The sequence below is a fragment of the Saccoglossus kowalevskii genome, chromosome 16, assembly GCF_978046115.1.
Source record: "Saccoglossus kowalevskii chromosome 16, keSacKowa6.1, whole genome shotgun sequence".
In the NCBI taxonomy this organism is placed as follows: Eukaryota; Metazoa; Hemichordata; class Enteropneusta; family Harrimaniidae; genus Saccoglossus; species Saccoglossus kowalevskii.
In genome coordinates, this window is record NC_140656.1 from 34972453 (window position 1) to 34995576 (window position 23124).

The window sequence follows — 23124 nt, forward strand, 5'->3', positions numbered from 1 at the left end:
GAAATGCAAACTCGGTTATGACAACTCACTAACTATCTTTATTTGACAAACTGATAAGACCCATTATTGTATATGGTAGTGATGTTTGGGGCGATGAAAGCACAACTAAGTCTGCAATCATTTTGTCGGTTCATTCTTGGTCTCTCCAAATTCACACCAAAATGGCTGTTTATGGTGAGCTAGGAAGTTACCCCATTGACTGTTTTATCAAGAATCAACAACTTAAGTATTTCAACCTGGTTAAATATTAACCTCACCTTACAATTATCAAACTCTGGCATAACAGGCAATATTTATAAAATTATAAAAGACATGTACAGTAAAGTAAACTATAAAGTCAAGGATAATAATGGATTAACAACTGAATTCACATCACATACTGGGGTTAAACAAGGGTGTAATTTAAGTCCATCTCTTTTCAATTTGTTTATTAATGACCTACCAGGAAACAGTAAAGTTAGGTGCCTCTTCTTTGCGGACGACATTGTCATCATTTCAGAAATAAAACATGGATTACAAAAGAGCTTGGATAATCTCTCCTCTTACACAAAACACTGGAAGCTGACTGTTAATACAGAGAAAACAAAAAAAATGGTTTTCAATAAAAATAATCGTCTATTAGACAACAATATCTTCTTCTATAAAAGTAAAGACACTACAACTATTTGGGGGTTGTATTAAGTTCTAACGGATAATTTAACAATGAAAACATTAAAAAAAGGCCAAAAAGCTTTATTCAGTTTAAAAGCAAAACTTGGACATAAGGCAAATTTAAATCCACTTACAATGCTATCCCTTTTCGATAAACTAATTAGACCCATACTAGTTTACGGAAGTGACATCAGGGGTCACGAAAGCACATAAAAATTAAGTGTGGAAAAAATTCACCTAAACTTTTGTCATTTTGTCAGAAAAACACATCAATCTTGGGTATTTATGGGGAACTGGGAAAATACCCACTTGACGTATTCATAAAAAAACAATTAATTAAATACTTCAACAGAGTAATGAATACATCAAATGAATTGGTAAGGGAGGCAGCAATTATGAACAAACAATTAAATAGCAAACGGTACAGTGCCATAACTACACTGTTAACTGAAATAAACCAACCACAAATTATCGAAACAACAACTATACTGAACGACAGAGAAATCAAGAAATTAGGTTTGGAAGTTGAAAAAATATATATATTATACTGGAAAAGGGACTGATGATAACCAAAATAACAATAACAGAGGGAATAAACTCAGAACGTACAAAAATTTCAAAAATGAATTCACTTTAGAAAATTATGTGATCAAAATAAAGAATGCCGAACTACGTGAATGTCTAAGTAGGTTTCGTCTGAGCAATCATAAACTAAAAATTGAAACAGGGAGGTACACCAAACCAAAAACCGAAAAAGAAAAAAGAATCTGCGAACTGTATTCAAATAAAAAAGTAGAAGATGAGTACCATTTCATGATTGAATGCCCCTTTTACGAAAAATCGCGAAAAGCACTATTTGAAGAGACTATTAAGCACATTATAAAATTCACGAATATGAGTGACAACAAAATTTTTTTAACATTAATGGGTGGTACAAACCTGAATGTACAAATACCAGTTGCCCAATTTTAGAAAATAACATGAACCTTAGACAGCAACATCTTCTGGCAAATTAACATAAATACTTTTCTCCTTTAATACGTTTCATTTCCATCGTTCATTGATTTACTGTTTATTGCTTTTTTATTATTATTTCATCTATTTTTTTTCAATATATATTTTTTGTAATTGTAGTTTTGTAATCGCCACAAACGATTCCCATTTCTCATAGAAATGGAAAAATGTCATTTTGCTCCTGTGCGTGTGTTCGTCTTCGCGTATTAAAGGGCGGTGGTCGTCGCACCGCGCATATGAGACATTTGTGTTTCCCTCAATCCAATGCGTCCTTCTTATGACATCACGAGTACCAGTTTTGATATGAGCGCGTATTGCACTAATTACCGCCGGTGTCTCCTTTGATACATTTTAATTACCTTAAAAATACCCAATTAAAGCTTTTGTAACATCTCAGTTGGTAATCGCTGGTCTGCGCAACAGTCGAAGTCGCCATCTTTGTTTATAAGAACCGTGGAACGACGACCACCACCCTTTAACTCTTATGTGCTTTTTTTGGCTAGGCCGATTTCGTTTACAAACGTAGGTCACACCATTACTCCAGTTAGGTGGTAAAGTCTAAAAAAAAGTCCTTTTTAACTTTTCTGTGGTACCAGCCGATACCCCCCCCCTCCCCGCCCATAGAGACTGCGTACTACAGTTGATTATAGTTCCTGGGCTCCCTGTGGTGTAGCCTATGCTGAAGGTCAGTGTGTCTAATCACCAAAACGAATTTATAATTTCTATTTTTATAAACACTCGTTGTCACTTTACATGTATAGTCTTAAAGTAACAAAATAACAGGGTCTATATACGCAGTGTATTACGTGGAAACTATTTCTTTCCCTTTCGAACGACACGACACGTCACACGTCACTCTATTCTCTATGCAAGATGGCGGACGTGCGTTAATTATTCAGCTACCTTGACGGTCACTAGTGCCCAAAGTTAACCTTTACTTCGATTAGTTTTTCGCAACCGATTGTTTCATATAGCTGCAATATTCAGACAGTCTCCCATACAATCTCTATCATATGGCAGGGAATTATCTGGGTATGGTATTGTTTTTTTGTTTGTTTTTGTTTTTGTTAATACAGGGTACCTCAGTTGAACCAGGAAGTTGACTGTGCTTTGGATAATGTGCAATTGTATGGGGTGGAATACCGCCAAAATTAGCTTGGTGTCATTATTTGAACATTGTTTAGTTGTTTGGTCTTTATTTGGAAACTTGTTTGGTTATTATTTGGTCATTATTCGGTTATTTGGTCTTTATTTAAACATTATTTTGCGCTTATTCCATTATTGTGTTATTACTGCAGCATTCTATTGCTATTGTTTCATTATTTCAACTTTATTTCTTAATTATTTCATTATTGTGTAATTGCTACAATATTATTTTGTCATTGTTTCATTATGTTACAATTGTGTCGTTATTTAGACATTATCTTGAAATTCAATTGTCATGAGATTCGGTTATTTTCACGTCCAAATGTCTTGACATTCGGTTCGCTTGACTTGCGATTACCTCAACATTCGGTTCGCTTAACTTGCGATTACCTCAACATTCGATTACCTGACCTACATTAGCTGACCCCGCTATACATTAGCTGACCCCGCTATACATGTAGTATTCAATCCATAGTCCCGGTCCGCCTCAAATAAAGCGTTGCTCGAGATGGCAATGTAGCCTTTGTAAAAGTTAGCGAGAATTTCTAAATGATGGCCGTTTCATCAACATCCAGGGAACTGACTGAGGTCGTCAGAGCCTTTCGTGACGAAATATCAAATGCTGCAAAACTTGTTGTTGACACGACGCGCTCCTGGCGAAATTCGCGAGAGATGATCAGACTTGATCATCAGATGATGACCAGAATGTGCCAAGAACCAATCACAAGACTGGTTACCGTGCCGTGAACTCGTGAAATTTGAATGAGCAACTAATATTCTTCAAGCTGGTATTTTTTTATAGATTTTATTTTTCATTCTTTTCGCCTGTTTTTCCAGTTTAAAAATGTGAGCCGGCTAGAGCCTTTATTCCTTGTCTATTTCTAACACACTAGCCGATACCAGCCGATCACGCCGGCCCGCCTCGCTCATAGGTACCGCGTACAGTTTATTATAGTTCCTGGGCTCCCTGTGGTCTAAGCTGTGAAAAGTGAAATTAACAATTCGTTTCTGATGACGAGGCAGCTTGTTGGAACTGGCGCCGGCATTACTAATGTATTACAATCATGCAGGACTGTGTTACAATCAGGTGCAGCCAATGGAGCTGTTCATCGGAAAAGCTGTTCCAAGGTATTTTTGTTGAGGGCAGGGGATTTTTTCTATTTTTTGTAGGTGGCGGGAAATATCAGTACCCCCTCCCTAGTGAGCAGGGAAGATTTCTTAAAAAAAATGGAAAGACAGGGAAACTTTTTTTTAGTGAGTAGGGTACTTAGGGTTAAGGGTAAAAAATATCGCAGGGTGGGCAAAATAGCCTTTAGGGCAGGATATAATGAAAAAAACACGCATTGCCAGGGGAAAATAACAGCGAAAATGAATTCCACCTAAAATAAAGTATTTTACTCTATATCAATTAGTTTTTTTCGAGCCCGAAATAAGATACTAGTAGTTGACCCTAAAGTACTCCTAACCCTAAGTCATAACATCTCAGACTACTATAGTGAATATAATAAAATTATGTAATTTTTAGTACGGTATCACTCTTTTGGGAAGATATGGTGGCCCTGAAAAGGACCGTTTAGTTTAGTTTCGTTTGAAAACGATATCTATGACCCGCGTATGTGTGAGGGGGTCGATCTTCTTAGCAGTGAAACTGAAACGAACACGTCGTGAAAATTACAACTCAACAACGATTTATTCTTCATACATAAACAGTGGCAGCGGTCGCCCCACGAAGAAAATGTTGGGGGCGTCGCCCCTCCAAAAGCGGAAACCCTTTGTGTCAGCAAAATTTTCCCCTCAAAATGCAGGAAATAGCGTTTTAGAGGGTCCAGATTTCAAATTTTTGCATGCCCCGGACCCCTAGAGGTTGTGAGCAGATCTCTCCCCTGATTCAAAATTTCGTGCCGCCCCATCTAAATTACAGATGTGAACTAAAACGAGTGCCAAAAACGTACAACGTTGTCATAGATCCCGTCGATTAACAATTTTTAGGGCAGAGGCGTTCTCATTTGTGTTTACTCCGGTGTTCGAACAAATATTGGCCAAATTAATGCTCGGTGTGCTTACTAGTAGTTTCCCATAGGATTACGTGCATAAAATGAAATACGGAGAAAACATATGGTTATGAAAATAATGATGATTCTAAGAAGTATACTTTCAATAAATGTGATATGAATAAACACAAACATACATTATTCTATAAGCCGTCAAAGGTTATATAAAGATCGATAAAACGAATGAATCCCGCCCACACATACTGATATTTCTGGAAATTACGTAAATACATTGTGTGATGATACTGAGCAGCAAATGTTTATAACCACAGTTTCATCTATCGAGAACCGAAATTTCACAGTTACAACTGCAACCCAGTTTATTTAGTCCATGGCGCAACTTATGAAAACCCGTTGCAACCGGGGGCATGCATTTCGATGGAATTCAGCTCCCCGTCTACTAAATAGCAAATTTCTAGTCAACTACAGAATTGGGTTTTGTCAATCGTCGGAATAGGCTACTTTGGCCAGTAATATAAGGGAAATTTGACGGAGGAGACATTCACAGAAATCGAATCAAAACAAAATTGAAACCGTGAAACTGCTTTGCGAGAAGAAGTCGACATTTACGAAAACCTCGAAGACAGCATAATTATGATTACTGCAGATGCGAGGCATGGCTGGCGAAAAACTCTCGTGACACTGACGTGATTGCTATTGGCAATGAAACCCACAAATTCATTACCAATGCAGTTGTTACCAACGAAGACATGAAATGAATGGCGGGCTACAAATCAGCCGTACAAATATATCGGCATCTTGACAATAATGGAGTGAACGTAAAAAAATCACGCCCATAACAGGAATATGTCTGTCAATAAGTACCTGAGATAAGAGAGGCCGGGGAATGAGAATCAGAATGATACATAGTTCAACTTTTACTAAAAAAAGAACCGGCACTACCAAGTCCGATGAAAGGCTGGTTATTGACCGTGTCAGCCGTGTCACGATCAACTGTGTAATAATTTTCCTAACTTCAGTCATCGCATTTGGAGAAGTAATATTCTCTAACCAAGTTTGCGGCATTTGATATTGCGTCACGACAGGCTCTGACGACCTCAGTCATTTCCCTGGATGTTGGTAAAACGACCATTATTAAGAAATTCCCGCTAACATTTACAAAGACCGCATTGCCATCTTGAGCAATGTTTTATCGGAGGCGGCCCGGGAATATGGATTGAATACTACATGTATAGCGGGGTCAGGTAATGAAGGTCAGGTAATCGAATGTTGAGGTAATCGCAAGTCAAGCGAACCGAATGTCAAGATATTTGGGCGTGAAAATAACCGAATCTCATGACAATTGAATGTCAAGATAATGTCTAAATAACGACACAATTGTAACAAATGAAACAATGACAAAATAATATTGTAGCAATTACACAATAATGAAATAATTAAGAAATAAAGTTGAAATAATGAAACAATAGCAATAGGATGCTGCAGTAATAACACAATAATGGAATAAGCGCAAAATAATGTTTAAATAAAGACCAAATAACTGAATAATGACCAAATAATAACCAAACAAGTTTCCAAATAAAGACCAAACAACTAAACAATGTTCAAATAATGTATTCTCACCCCATACAATTGTGCATGGCGTATTAATGGATGCCAAAACGCTTCGTTTAAGAGCCATGGTCGATACTTTTACCACCAAATTTGTACTGTGCGCGCGCCGTGTGTGTATGTGTATGTGTATGGGGGGGGGGGGGTCTGACGTCAGTGGTCAGTGATTCAGTTTAAAATACTCATTTGGTCTATATATACGGCATATATATCTGATATATGAGAAATCCATGTTGAAAAATTTGCAGAAATTTTAAGTTAGAGAGATGGGTTCATTGCCAATAGTGCTAGCAAATTTATTGACAGCATATTATTTTACTATAAGTAATTTTCCTTAGACTTTAGTATTTTATGTATTTTCTTTTGTCTCGTGTGCGTACTTGTGTTTTATTATATTTAATGTCTTTTGACCACAGATAATGTAACAACATATATTATTTAGTGTCAAATAAATATACTACTAGTAACCTGCATTGGGGTCGCTATAATCCACGATTATCACCTGGTCTTTGACCCTTAGAGACATTCGCATGTAAATGTGTGTAAGGGACTGAACATTAATTTGTTGTGAACAGGGCGTCGAAGAAGGGGGGTTACGGCGAACGTCCCGCTTTATTCACACAGGCAGTCAGCCGAGGTAACCCCTCGCTGCACCGTTCTTTTGCTCTCCTCCCTCTTACAAAAGTATACCAACTCTATATTAAAAGTAAAATCTCTAAAACAAATTACCGAGGGGCTTTTAGTTAGTCCAACAACTGTTAGATGTGAAAATAATAATGGTTTACAAATGTCACCATCAACAATTCAAATTATATGAGGTTATTACGAGACAGTACAACGGAAGTATCGACCGACGCAACCGAGTACTGTCTGAGTGCATACTTTTTGGTATCCTCGTAATAACCTTATGATTATACATATTTTCCTACCGAGGGTACATCATGGGAATGCCGAAATACAACAAGTTTACAACAGATTGAGCGAACTTCTTTGTATGGGATCCGACCAAACCCTGGGGCTGTTTTTATTATTAGAGAACATTTACGCGCGTAATCGTTCCATATTTGGAATTCGCATTTCCTAATATGGTAGGATGAGAATATCATGTAGAATACCGCAAAATTACGGCACGCTATAACTTATGGCGTTACGGTGACAGATGTATAACAATATTATGTACAAGTCATTGTAAAAGTCAGAATATTTGGGACGATCTATCAGATAAACATAAAATATGCACAGGACCATGAAATGTGGAATCTTTACAGATACAGAAGATAACCATCTAGCAAGAATCGTTTGACAAATTATTAGACTATTGTAGCAAAAAACAATATGGTTTTAATGACAAAATGACAGAAATATAATTATACATGGAGAAAGAAAGGTCACCGTGGTCTGTTGTAAGCCATTTTGACAAAAACTAACGTAGCAATAGGAAACATGTCGAATACATTGTTTAATTAGCTCTTAAGCTTATATTGAACTTTACTTTTACATTATTTTATTGACAAAATAACTATTAATTACAACCATATAGTCTTGTATCTGTGACTAGAATACTAATATGTTTTAGCTCCGCTACCATCCAAGATGACACAGTATCGGAAAGTACTAAATTTGCTCCGACACCGGTTATGACTTCAATCCTTTGGGTGGGCAATAAATCGTGATAATGCCTTCACTAACATGTGTCGAATATAAACAGTCATAACATGATGTGATGTGCCTAAGACTGTGCGACATAAAACACAGTATTTTTATTATCATAAACCAAACAAAACTAGGTCATAATGTTTTCCCCATGTTACCTTTCAAGGATTGTAAGAATTCGATCCTAGCGATAACACAATATTATTAATTTTGTTTACAGACATAGTGCTGCATCAGTAGTTTATTTCACATTGTTATATTCATAACGCTAATCTAATGAATATTGAGATTCTAGTTCAACCATGGCAGGAAAACCAGGTATGTCCTATATATTGAAACAATACATAGTTTGAGTGTATCTCAGTGACTAGATTTCCTTTGGTACACTTTAAAAATGTTATGCATGGATTTCATATAATCTTTTAAACTACAAAAAACATAAATTATTTTTTTTAAATAATAGCCAATTACATTAAACACGTTTTAGTCCTCATTAACTATGGAAATGTTGATGTATTAGTTGTATCTTAATAATATTAATGATAATGCTTGTTGTTATCTAGTCTACATGAGAGGTATTTCGTCATTGAATTCATATGTTGCTGCCATGAAAAATATCCCGTACAAATCTATGAAGACATTCGCAAGACAACTAGGATTGGAAGAAAATGAAATAAATGAGATTGAACGAAAGTGTATTAATCAGGATATGACTGGGTTGCAGTTTGAGACATATACAACCTGGAAAACAAAATATGGAAGAAAAGCAAAAGCTGAAGTCTTTGCTAAAGCACTGCATGACATCGGGTATACAGCAGATGCTGAGGACCTCTTGGAAATGGAAGGCAAATAATTTATTTATTTATTTATTTATTTATTTATTTATTTATTTATTTATTTATTTATTTATTTATTTATTTATTTATTTATTTATTTATTTATTTATTTATTTATTTATTTATTTATTTATTTATTTATTTATTTATTTATTTATTTATTTATTTAGCGAATTCTTCAAACAATGGAACTACACCTAAGACAAGCAATGGAACTACACCTAAGACAAGTGAACAGTTAAAGGAAATGCAATGTAACTACCATTTCAACAAATCATGCCCTGGAACGTGGATAGTTACAGTGGGGATAGTCGCAATAATAGCAATGATCATTGTATTCAATGGCTCTCTATATTACTCCATCATCTTTGCTTTTATTGGTTTTGCCAGCATAGTTGTTATGTTCGTTCACAAACCTGTGGCTTTGACAAATTCCAGATTACAAACAGGTATTTATTTATTTATTTATTTATTCATTCATTCATTCATTTATATATATATATATATATATATATATATATATATATATATATTTATTTATTTATTTATTTATTTATTTATTTATTTATTTATTTATTTATTTATTTATTTATTTATTTATGTATTTATTTATGTATTTGTGTATTTATTTATTTATTTACGACTGAATAAATAATTTATATACAACAAAACACACACAGTTAATTCATATAGCAGCAATAGATTCTCAATCACTCTTTCCAAATTTAATATAAGAAATTATGCCTGATTTTATGAACAATCAAATAATATAAATTGTACTGGAACATGTGAACCATGTGTCTTCTAGGTTTGCTTGCAGAACTTCCAGAAGCATCCTCATTCTTCACTGGCAGAGAGCACAAAGAGTATTTAAGCGGAATATACAATCACTATCGTCAATTAAGAGCTAAGCATAGAATTACGACTCCAACATCAGCTCTTGTTGAGGTATGTGACAAGACCACATTACATGTATAGCACGGTTTGAAATTGAAACCTCATTGATATAATGATAAATGAATGAATGAATAAATAAATAAATGAAGGGTGGAATGCTAAGAATATACAGATATACACTTTTATATTTTTTAGATATTGTATGGATTGGGAGGATGCGGTAAAACAGAGATCATGACGCAGTATATCAAGACACATTTACACGAGTATAGAGGAGGTGTCTTTGTTATAAATGGACAATCTAGAAGTTTTCTTGACTTTGGATTCCGGAAAATGTTGAAGGTAAATATTTCAATATCAACTAGATATGGTATATTGCATATGTAACCAATCTGAAATTTACGTCAATCAATTTTCCATTTTCAGGCTGTAAATGTGGGCCGTCCAATCGGAGATCTAACGTCGACATTTGTGCAGCAGCTTGCACTAGACTGGTTGCGTAGGAATGAAGGTTGGCTACTTGTTATTGATGACGCAGATGATCCAAAACTTATCAAACAGGCAATTCCTAGCCTGCCCCGTCTAGGACCTCATGGGCACATTATCATCACTTCAAGAATGAGCAATGGATGGGATGGTTGGTACCCATTCATACCGTCTCCTATTCAGCATTTAAATGCAACGGATTCTGCTATATTGCTGTTACGCCTGACTAACTCAAGCCCTGAAAATAACTTAACCATAACAAAAGCTGAATCAATGTTACATAGTATGCAAGTAGAAGATCCCCATGAATTCAGATCACTTATGTGGCTAGGGGGAGAAGAAGGTTTGCAAGGACTTCCTCTGGCTCTACATCAAGCTAGTAAATATATAAAAACCCAAAGGGTAACATTTCAAAAATTCGAGGCCCTCTATACAGAAAGCAAGAATGCCCCGTTTATGACTACTTTGTCAGACCCTTTAGAGTCATTGCTGGTATGTAAAGATTTAGATAGTTATGTTACCCCATTGAGAGATTTCATTGGGGGAAACACATTGGAATTGAAAAACATGTCAAAACATAATCTGCAAATGTCACCAATAAATATGAAAGATGAAGATGCTGACACATTCTTGAAAATCATGAAAGAGATCGATCCAGAGTCATTAGCATTCATGATTAATCCCAATCGCAAAAACGTTCTCACCACGTGGAAAATGAATTATGATGTGCTCTGCAAGGATCTTGTAGTTAAGGAGTTTCTTTTACTTTGTTCATGCTTGTCCACAAGAATCAGATTGGAGTTTCTGGTGAAAGGAGTGCCATATCTAAGAAACAGCAAATTGCAGGCCATGGTCAAGTCATGTAACGAAATCCAGAGAGAGTCACATATACGTACTTTCATCCAAAAGCTGCAAGACTGCTCTTTCGCAGCCTTTACAGTGGTACCCAACAAATGTGATTCAAAGAATAGCAAGGTGCTAAGTAGTACAGCATTCACACTCCATCACCTGGTGCAACAGGCCGTATTTCTCAATTTTGTAGACCCTGGTGATAAAATAACGGCGCTAAACAATGCTATTAATATTCTCTCATATCTTTTTCCAAAGAAGAGTGATATTACCCATTCCAATATCCAGGAAGTATTTCATGAATCTTACAGTGACCAATATTCTTCATTGGCTCTGCATACTCTTGCACTTGGACGAATGATAGCGACATTGAACAAAGATAGTATCAGTAATCTTCTGAATACCAACAGCCTATTCACATCCGTCGGGTCATATTTACGTCGTTTTGGGGATCTCACTAATGCCAGATTCCTGTATGACTTGATGGCTCGTCTCAGTAAGATGCATGAGCCAGTAAATAAAAAAGAACTGGAGGAAGGTAATGTATACACGTCTTAGTTCAAAATTACTGCCAATTATATTACAGAACTAGAACAATGTAGACTAAGTAATGAGAAAGAGAAACATTAAAACAATATTTACATTGGGATTAATTTCTTAAAAAGTAGTGCATGCATTTGACCAACTTATTTGTCTGTATTTTATTTTTCTGTGGATTTTTTGTCAGTAGTTTTTTGTTCGTTTAAATTCGTGGATAGAATAGAAATGTTTGGGTACAGACTAGGTATGACGTAATTTTATTTTGGTATAGTAAAAATACATGAGGCACAGATTTCGAATGACGTCATTCTACTTCGGTAGCGTGACAAGATATGCAGATATACTATGTTATGACGTCATTGTCGGTGATTCATTAAAACATTTCTGTTTATTATTTCCAAGCCATGGTTAATAATTAATTGTATTAATCATTGTTTTGTGCGAACCCCTCAAAATGTATTCTAGTAACTTTATAGTATATTATTTCGAACGTCAAGGATAATATAAATTATTAGCAGAAATATATACAATGACACCAGCACTCAAAGCAGAAACAAATATATATCCATAATTCTACTCATTTGTTCAATTTATAGAACTGAGGTATCTTGGAAAGGTTAACTTAGAACTTTGTGAATTTGAACGTGCAGAGGAAGTGTTAACGGAATGTTTGGAGATATCAAAAGAAGCATATGGTAAAGATGACATTGTAGTAGCTTATGGTGAGTTTGATCTAAAAATATACCTTCACCTTGAAACTTTCAATATATTATATTGGTTGAATTTGCGTTATGTTATTCTTCACTTTAATGATGTTCAAATAAAAGCAGAATGTTGACAAGATTATCGGGCTTTGCTATTTAGTAGCAGAATACTGACATGTGTATTTGTTACAGGAATGCAAAATCTTGGAAGAGCTATGCAAAACCAGTGCAAATATATGACAAACAAACGTCAACGTAAAAAGGTGAAGCAATTGCTATTGAAAACGCTACGACTAAAACAAAGTTATTATGAGAAAAAAAGAAGAAAAAATAAATATAGATTAACTGTTGCTCAAGGTATACATACACACGCTTAGATATTACATCGTTTTGTTTTGACGCAAAGATGAAGTTGTCTGAAGTTGAATATTTACACAATGCCAGGACTTACTAGTATGTGAAGATGATGTATATATTATAATTTCATCAAAATTATACATTTCTGGCGTTCAGGATCTCAGTAGTGTATGTATGAGTTTTGTTAAAACTTGGTACATACATAAATTAGGCACATTGGTGCACAAATGCCGTTCTGGTATGATATTTGTCATGCCTTCACTAAATCACATTCAAACTTTATAGGTACATTATGCATCATGTCGCACATACGCACATATATTTTTTCAACGGCCAGATTCAAAATAGCCGAATGGAAACCATTTTGGTGTTAAAATTCGTCACAATCAAGCATTTATGGCATTCCAGACCCAGATCTCTGTTATATATCTTGGTTCGTACAATGAACAATTATATATATAATCATAATTGTTTTTAGATCGGATTCAAATTAGCCAAATGTAAATGCTGTTCTAGAGTCTCTAGAACTTTACAACTACATGACATGAAAAGAAAGCTGAATTAGAAACTTGTATTTTTTCTTCTTTAGAACCAAATTATTTCCCTTTACTTTCTTACTCCCATGTAATTTGTTTCAAATCTGATGTATTATTAAAGCATGTGTTATACTATTCTAATTTTCACAGCGTTGCATCAGCTTGGACGATACCATCAAGACATAAATGACTACAATAACGCACATCGATATTTCAGTGAATCGCTAAAGATGAGAAAAGAATATTGGGAAAGACAATGTGGAAACACCGAAGAAAGCATGTACCATGAGGATATTGCGCAGGCTTTGACAAATCTGGCGAGAAACCATTTATTGGAAAGGTGCCATAAAATACGCCGAATAGCAAATGCCCAGCCACTTCTGATAGAAGCATGGAATATTAAAGAGAAAGTCTTGCCCAAAACAAATAGATCGTACCAAATAGGTAATTTACTCTAAATGTGTTAAATATGTTTTATAAAACAACAGGTACAAAGGATACGTTTGTATGTACTTCCCCCATAAGAGTAATACTTGCCAACTATACGTCACCCGAATGACTTTATTAGTCCCCGTTCGGACGCAGTCCGAAAACGGGGACTTATGTTTTGCCCTGTGTGCGTCCGTGCGTCCGTGCGTCCGTGCTTCCGTGCGTCCGTGCGTCCGTGATCACCTGTATCTCGAACATGCATGGACCGATTGAGTTCAAACTTCACTCATACATCACACATTATATGGGACATATGCACATGCATTTTTTTCATGATCCGATTAACGATAGCCGAATAGCGGCCATTTTAAGGCCGAAAATGCATCAAAATCGCACATTTTCACCATTCCGGACCCGGATCTCAGTTATGCATGGACGGATTTTGTTCAAATTTGGTACATACATTAAACATAATAGGACCTTGATGCACGTCATTTTTTTTTTGGATCGGGTTCGAAATGGCCGACTGGCGGCCATTTTGTTTTAAAGAATTCAGTTCTGGATCCGTATCTGAGACATGCTTGGATTGATCGAGTTCAAACTTCACACACACAAGGTACATCATGTCACAAATATGTATGTGCATTTGTTTCATGATCTCATTAACGATAGCCAAATGGCGGCCGCTTTAAGGCCGAAAATGCATTGAAATCGCACATTTTCACCATTCCGGACCCGGATCTCAGTTATGCATGGACGGATTTCATTCAAATTTGGTACATACATTAAACATAATAGGACCTTGATGCACGTCATTTTTTTTTTCGGATCAAGTTCGAAATAGCCGACTGGCGGCCATTTTGTTTTAAAGAATTCAGTTCTGGATCCGTATCCGAGACATGTCTGGATTGATCAAGTTCAAACTTCACACACACAAGGTACATCATGTCACAAATATGTATGTGTATTTGTTTCATGATCTCATTAACGATAGCCAAATGGCGGCCGCTTTAAGGCCGAAACTGCATTGAAATCGCACATTTTCACCATTCCGGACCCGGATCTCAGTTATGCATGGACGGATTTCATTCAAACTTGGTACATACATTAAACATAATAGGACCTTGATGCACGTCATTTTTTTTTTCGGATCAAGTTCGAAATAGCCGACTGGCGGCCATTTTGTTTTAAAGAATTCAGTTCTGGATCCGTATCCAAGACATGTCTGGATTGATCAAGTTCAAACTTAACACACACATGGTACATCATGTCACAAATAGATATGTGCCTTTGTTTCATGATATGCTTAACAATAGCGAAATGATGGCCATTTTAAGGCCGAAAATGCATCAAAATCACGTATTTTCACAATTCCAGAACCGGATCTCAGTCATGCATGGATGGATTTTGTTCAGATTTAGCACAATGTGTTGTACATATGCAGGTGCATTTCGGTCATGATCTGCTTTGAATGTATATGTCACTCAAATATGAACGGAACGGGGACGTGTCATTGACAATGACTTGTTGATTATCAAATTCCAGGTCTGTATTACTTAGCTGCTATTTACCGTGAACGGGGAAATTGGAAAGAATCTTGTACGTACAGAGACAGAATTATATTAGATGAATTAAAGGAGCTTTATAAAAAAACAGAAAAGGAGACAGATTATGCAAAAGGTAAGTATAACTATGGGTTATAATATTTAATAATTAAAGATAGACCGATTTATTTGACATCGGAAAAAACTGAGCTTGATACCAATTTAGGATTCTGAGAATTAGACAGACAATGAGATTGATTTAATTTCAACCAATTGACAAGCTCGTTAAATCACAATGACCAATCTGCTCATTTCTCTTTTCGTCAATCATGTACTAGGTCATATCCATTGTAACCAGTCATGTACAAGGCCAATATTTGTTTGAGCATTTTAGTAGGAGACGAAACGTCTATTCAGCAGTTTGATCTATAAAATTATCTGTTGCAGTTCATGCGCGGTCTAATCCTCCATTCCTGAACCTACTCTTTTTAACAATTCATACAGGAAATAAAATTTATTTAATGTATTTGCAATAAGAATATATGATTTGATTGACTTTGTTTTTTTTCAGTTTACCCATCGGAAACAACACTAACGCTTGTTTCACCATCGCATGTGTCTTAAACTACTACACCAGTCTACGCTGGTCTACACTAGTCTACGCTGGTCTACACTAGTCTACGCTGGTCTGTAGTCAATACAGTCCGGTTAACATCTAGCTGTGGGTCAATAGCTCTTCTTTTGTCGGCCTCTTGTCTTTGTAGTGGTATTTTCATCATTTCTGATATATTTTGTGTCATTAAATTTGTTATTTTTAGATGTTAGGATTGTTATCGGCACAGAAGAGCTATAATTTCTCCCATGAAGTTGCGTAACACAACAGTGGTACGCTAAATTAAACTCTCCAAAACAGTGACAAAAGCAATTAGTTTGATGTCCCTGGAGAATAAACTTGTTAAATACTCCCGTAAAGCCAACTACATGTACTTTTTGTCGTCTACCTCAGGTTCATGCGTATACTGCCCAGTTATTTTGAGAGAACTGTAAAAATAAATGTCCTTCTATGATTTCAGGATGCAGGGAAAATATACAACAGTGAATACCAAGAAATCTATAACAAAATACTGGCGTTTTAGTTGTTCCACTTTGCGTGGAAAGTTCGAATACAGTGATGTCATTTACCAAAGTAATTTATTCCTCATTCGACCTCAAAAAAATGGCTGTCACTAGAGTTACGTTCGGTTTTGCGAGGCAAATTCCAGGAAAAACAACTTAAAACAGCTCATTTTTGTCACCGCGTTCGCACTTGTGAATGTTCTATAAACATACTATCGATTGGTGATAGTTGCGTGCTATATGTAAATGTGTACTTTTATCGACTTTTATTTGCAATGCCATTTAAAGTCCATGGGAGGAACCATAACTCAGCTGTGTCGATAACAATCCTAATATCTGAAAATAACAAATTTAGTGACACAAATTATCAAATACCCCCACAAAGACTAAAGACCGGTACAAGAAGAGCTATCCTGGTTGTGTTCGCTAGAGGGCGACAGACTATCGACGAGTATTTCAACAACAAAATATGCACGTGATTCGGAAATATTTCAAATTAACTGTATTCAAAACAATCGACTATCACGATTTTGTTTGGTAATAAAATAATGTGAATAAAGTTGATTTCACTCCTGTAGTTGAAAAAGTTGAACTGAAGATTACTCTTTTATAATATTGTGGTTCCTAACCATATGCATTTACCGTCATTATACATGAGCTTTATACCTAACGTACAATAATGTCACAGTCGATTAATGATTTTTGATACCGTGGTTCAGTGGGATCCTTATGAAAAAACAATACAAACGTGTCAGTTATTCAACACAAAAGATTATCAGCTGTGTTCGATGTATTACTGCTTTATGCTAAACTGTTTATATAACAATTCTCTCGCTTTCCACGAACGAAAATGTTTATGTATTTCTGCAAACTTACAATTCTTTATAGACGAGTCTCTTTTCCTCAGCAAAATCAACATGGTAAACTTGTCGAAAAATTTAGCTTGATAACAATATAGAATTCTGACTAACCAGAGAATGAGATTGATTTAATTTCAACCAATTGACAAGCTCGTTAAATCACAATGTAACCAGTCATGTACAGGGCCAATATTTACTTTGATTATATAAATGGAAAACGAACTTCTCTTATTTAGTTCATTCAATAAAGTCATCTGTTGCAGTCCATACGCGTTGTATTCTTTCATTCCTGAACTTGAACCTACTCTTTTTAACAATTCCCACAAAACTGACCATGAAATGGGTGCTAACAAAAGCTTTAAAGTATTTAATAGTACAACAAAATCAGGCATCAATATGATGTGAAAAATAAATATGTTTTAATGTCTTGCATATCCCTTTTGTAACGTCATCTGTAATCAGGGTGTTTTATTCTGATATCATAGGATGTATAGTCCAAAGCGCCCTCTATCGCCGGTCCTTCGAAAAGCGCCATCCTGCCAATACAATAGTCGGCAATATCCGGCGGGAAGGTATTCCGAAGTTGTTCAGGGGTGATGTATGCCTGTTAGAACAAAAATAACGTGTTGTTTCCAATTTAATTATATATATATTTCATTAATATATAAATTACTAATTACAAGTGAAGTGAATAAATGTGTCCAAATCCATCCATGTTCGATAATTTTATTAGTTTAATATGCATTAAGTGAATAAAAAAAAGAAATATCATGGGCTATATTGCGTAACTTGATTTTTTTCTGAATATCTAACCCATTCCTTGAGAATTGACATACTAGTATATGGCAAAATCATGGAAGACAAATTTCATTTTCTATTTGCCATTCACATGGTGTGTTACAATAAACTAGACGTAACTTGGTGGAAATGAAACGCGACAGCTACAAGTATATATTATGAAATAGCTGCATGGCTGTAATATGCATTTGAGTGTGATTATATCATAGACTATATGGTTTATTATAATATACACAGCCTTTATGTGCAATGTACTAAACAGATAGAGGGACTGTGGATATTCCTTCTCTAGCCTTATCCAAACCCAAAGTATGTTATTTACATGATAATACCCATCATTATACTATTTAAATTACGCACACTAAATTGGTGTTTTATAAACGTGTACGTGTCGACTGTAAACAATACATTGGTACCTTTCCCCGGGCTAATAATCTAAATGATTCTAGTAGTTGCTCATCCGGGTCTTCGTCACTTGGCTCACGTGACAGGAAGTTTACCAGAATGTCATAGGAAATGTATCCGTTCCTATGAGGGTCCAGTTTAAGCAATATCTTGTTGAATTCTTTGTCACCCTGGTGACAGATAATATCATACATCATCATAATGGTAAAAAAATGCATTCAATAAAAAATGTGCAATAATAGGAATGGCATATTGGAACTACAGTGTTTGCATACTGAATTCGAGTAATCATACATAAAGCGGCGACATTTGTGGAGAAGCATACAACGCAATACCGCGTCACATTTAGCGGTAAAATGCGTGTCAACGGCACTATTGTAATTGAAATTTGTTCATATGTTTCTATCATTATAGGATATTTTAACTAATGACTCTTTGTCTTATTATATTAATTATACACTTGTATGTGCATATTAACAATTCATGTGGTTATTTTCATCCACATCTGGTTTTAGTTGATGCATGTGAGCATAGAGCTCCTATCAGAAATTGTCGTTTACGTATATCGGATTGTTCGATGATTTCAAGCAGAATAGAACTGCGCATGCTCCATCGGTCAATATCTACTAATTCTGTTTCAAGTGAAAAATAAGTTTGGAAGTTTTTTGAAACACTAAAAATTCCCAGAAGGAATTAAAATGATTACACTAACTACTAGAACACATATTTAAAATATACAAATTCTACAAAAATACTATCTAAAACACGAAATACTATTGAAAAAAACTAGCAATAATAAGAAAAAAAAGCAATGTAAATAAAAAAAACATGGAAACGGAATGAAAAAAAAGTATTAAAGGAGAAACAATATTTATGATACTAGTAATTTGTAAGAATTTTGTTGGTGTTCAGGGTTCTTGTTATTTTTGATAAATTGGGCAACTGGTAGTGATCTCTTCAAATAGTGTCTTTCGCGATTTTAATAAAAATGGGCATTTAATATTAAAATGGTACTCATCTTCTACTTTATTATTTAAATACTATTTGCAAATTCTTATTCCTATTTCGGTTTTTTTGGTTTGGTATACCTCCCTGTAAATATTTCGTTTATGATGGCTCAGATTTTTGAAATTTGCGTACGTTCTGAGTTTATTCCTTCTGTTATTGTTATTTTGGTTATGTGTTCGTTACTATGTTGAAATATTTAATTAATTGTTTTTTGATGTGGATATTTTTCCAGTTCCCCATAAATAAAGAGTCAAGAACAAATGCATGATGATAAATACAAACAGAATAAGCTGCGAACATATAGACTACTAAAGAATAAATTGTCAGTATGAAAATTATCAAACAACAGTAACAAATGCAAAACATAGAGCAGCATTAACAAAATTGAGAATTAGTGCCCATAATTTAGAAATAAAGAAAGGACGATATAAAAAAAATCTTGCGGTGGTAGAAAGTGCACTGCTTGCGACCAAAATGAGATTGACGACGAAATGCATTTCTTACTTGAATGCAAACTGTATGAAAATGAGAAAACTGAAATGTTGAAGGAAATCAGTTTAATACATTGCAACAACACAAATACCAATTGATTACAATGCAAGCAATAACAGCCAAAAATAACACAACTAGAAAGCTACATCTACAATTGTTTCAGTGCCAGAGAAAATCATTTCAAAACACTACCAGCTGACTGATGTGTTCTTCCATACTTCTGAAACGAAAGGACAAAAATTGAGATGATTGTTTTCCACGCTTGATTAGGTTCTTGTAACCGCGGTCTATTTTTTCACCTTTGTCGCTTAACGTCTATACGATATGCAAACATATACGAGATTAGCTTAAATCTTAGCCCGTACTTCGTGTAGTGCGAACTCTACTATTATTATTATAAGGTACAAGACGTTTGTTTATTTACTAGGGGCCAATTTAATTGAATACTTTGTTTTCCTGTCCCTTGTATTTGTACAATTGTAATATACTCAAATAAATGCCACGCCTATTGGATTTGTACAATGTCGTGTTTGTGTCTGAATACAAGTGATACATCGTAATTTGCACTCGGCCTTGCAGGGTATTTTCCAATCCGATTAAAACCCCATGTAGGTAGATCGGACACTACCAGCCACCATATTAAGTAATCAGAGCAAATCGTATTTTTCTGAATACTAATGCAATATTTATAAAGTTTTAATATGGTGATCCTCCTAGTTGGGCGGCATAATATATGTTAAGAAGTTCAAAAAAAGATTAGGTATGACAAAACAAGACAATATTCGTTGTTTATACTGAAAACACGAGTTAATTACCTGTAAGTATTTCATCAAACGAATACTGTTATGTTTGCTACCAAAACAAGGGTTTTATTTGCACAAAATATATTTAAACATTTTCAAAAAAACTGCTACTACCTCTTTAATTAATTAGTTAATTCTAATATCCGAAACTTGTACGCGTTGACAATATAAATGAATGTTGTGTTGTGTTGACATCGATACTTCACACATTATATAGACTGTTGAAACATGGAAGACATCGATAGGAATTTATATACGTAAAGTGACACGCCACTTGAAATCGACACGGCTACAGCTATAGAACATCAAAGCTAGTTCATGAAACGACTGAAACCACAGCTGCAATACGTCTGGCTGAAATGTCGGAAATATTTTACCTATTTTTGGAAACTGAAATCGACTACCCCTACATGTGTTTACTGCGCATGCGTGTATACTTCCAACCATATGGCACTGGCATGTAACAGGGGAAAAGAATGTACGTAAAGGCGTTGTTATAATACAAAAAGCATTGATTAGTTGATATAAATAAAATTTTCGTTTTGTTGTATCCCTGAGTATTATTTGTTGCGGGAACTTGACGATGGTCTGAACAATAATTGAAATTAGTGTAAAGTGGCACGTATACTTCTAGTTCATTGTATTATATCTGTAATTGTGGGTCGATATCATGTGCGTGGGTTGAACTCGTTTACTGATGGCCGAATGATAGGTCTCGATGTTTGATAAATTATTATGGTAATGCTTGTTACGTTGCAGTGTTATATTTTTACTTCAGAGCGTACTACGCGATAGCCGGTTGCCAAGGTCGTGTTTTAGATCGGTAACTATAATGCTCCTTGAAACAAGGCTACAAATCAAGGTAGAAGTCATTAAGAAGAACCTTTGACCACTCAGAAATAATTATTTTATATACGATAATCTCTTCCGCAACACAATTGCGAAGTTTCCCAATATAATTCTGCACAGCTGGGCGTATTTTTATAGTTGGTTATATACTAGCTATGAGCGCATACCTGTGGGTTGTCTTCACCGATATGATATCCTAAACTTGTCAGGCACTGCCTTACACTGTCATAGTTAATGTGATGGCATCGTTTATGCATATTCCACAGATATCCAATGTCGTTGAATTTGCCTGCAGTTTCCGAGCTCTTCGCCATTTTGACGGAAAGATTATTGGCATCAGCACAGCTTGGTGTAACTCCGAGTCGGTTCAAATTTCTTGTTTTGCGTGAGCTCGGGGTCACGGCATCTCGCATCACCACCGGGCTTGACTAGTTTACAGTTCGAGCGGAATGTGATATTTGGTCAATGCTCTGCTTGCTGCAGATATTGTATTGATAGTTTTTCGATCGCACTGGGCGATTCCATTCAATTATGTGTTTGCAGAGTAATTGTTAGCGATGTAAAAGAATATGTTTCCTAGTAGTATGTTTCATTTAAATGCGAGCTTTGATACAAACTTACCAGGCGTTCTTGAAAGAACTAAGGAAATTTAATCTCCCTGTAGAGCAATACCGCTTTAACCCCTCTCTGAAATGGAACGCCCCCGGTATACCAATGTGTCACCGTTCACAGTGTTGATATACCAGATATGTGCTACCGTACAATCATTGTTGTATGATTGTAAATATCAAAAACAGATAGATACTAATAATGGTCAAATATTAATTCACGATATAAAAGAGCAGTATGATTGAAAACTACACCGTACACGGAAATATATGAGGTCTAGAACGACAATACATCTATATATGACTTGAATTTAGTTACTAGTATTAGTAAATGCCAAACTGTCACACCGTTGTCATCCATTAAACATAATAAGATAAGAAATTTTGGCGAGGTCATTATACCATTTATAATGTACATTAAGCTTATTATCATTTCATTCCACATCGCTCTATACATGAATATATACGATCATATAAAACTGACTGGATTTACGTGATTCTGTTAAACGTACCGCCCTAGGCTTGCATACAGTCTCTTGATATGTTTTTTTTCAATACAGCCGTTTAACTTTATTTTAGACGTTGTTCCACTTCTGGCGGCTTTTTAGTGTTTGTTGCCACAAGGTATTCGTTTGAAGCGCGCGCATGGCGGAGTTGCAGTAGAACAAAGCCAGCCCGAAGACCTAGTCTATTCGACCAAGTACCTCATACGATACACAGTTTTGTGAGAGACAAGATAACAATCATCAGTGAATTGTTCGTTGATTGCTGAGCCATAATACATTATCACAGATATCTCTAGCACTCGTAAGTACGTTGCAAATGATTTGTAAATGTATTATATTACTCTTTATGTCCACAATGTCGCTGTAAGCCGCGTTTTTAATCCGGTGTGCAAACAGAAAACATGCCAAGTTGAG

The 23124-nt window shown here is 35.3% G+C and overlaps 3 protein-coding genes across 3 annotated transcripts; 2 read left to right on the top strand and 1 right to left on the bottom strand.

Moving 5' to 3' along the window:
• The first annotated feature begins 2635 nt into the window (after window positions 1–2635).
• Window positions 2636–8940, top strand: LOC102806585 (uncharacterized). Its single transcript, XM_078007941.2, has 3 exons — window positions 2636–2697; window positions 8308–8405; window positions 8651–8940. The coding sequence occupies exons 2-3, from the start codon at window positions 8390–8392 to the stop codon at window positions 8938–8940; spliced, it is 306 nt and encodes a 101-aa protein (XP_077864067.2). The 5' UTR covers window positions 2636–2697; window positions 8308–8389.
• A 174-nt stretch (window positions 8941–9114) lies between these two features.
• On the top strand, window positions 9115–17508 carry LOC144349279 (uncharacterized). Its single transcript, XM_085491422.1, has 8 exons — window positions 9115–9177; window positions 10016–10162; window positions 10247–11693; window positions 12292–12417; window positions 12592–12756; window positions 13443–13736; window positions 15267–15401; window positions 15837–17508. Exons 2-8 carry the CDS (start codon window positions 10055–10057, stop codon window positions 15887–15889), a joined length of 2328 nt encoding a protein of 775 aa, XP_085347548.1. The 5' UTR covers window positions 9115–9177; window positions 10016–10054; the 3' UTR covers window positions 15890–17508.
• Window positions 17509–17638: 130 nt separating this feature from the next.
• LOC100377717 (alpha-actinin, sarcomeric-like) lies at window positions 17639–22068 on the bottom strand. Its single transcript, XM_002733189.3, has 3 exons — window positions 21764–22068; window positions 18456–18614; window positions 17639–17845 (listed from the first exon to the last, which is right to left on the bottom strand). Exons 1-3 carry the CDS (start codon window positions 22007–22009, stop codon window positions 17690–17692), a joined length of 561 nt encoding a protein of 186 aa, XP_002733235.1. The 5' UTR covers window positions 22010–22068; the 3' UTR covers window positions 17639–17689.
• Between the last annotated feature and the right edge of the window lie 1056 nt (window positions 22069–23124).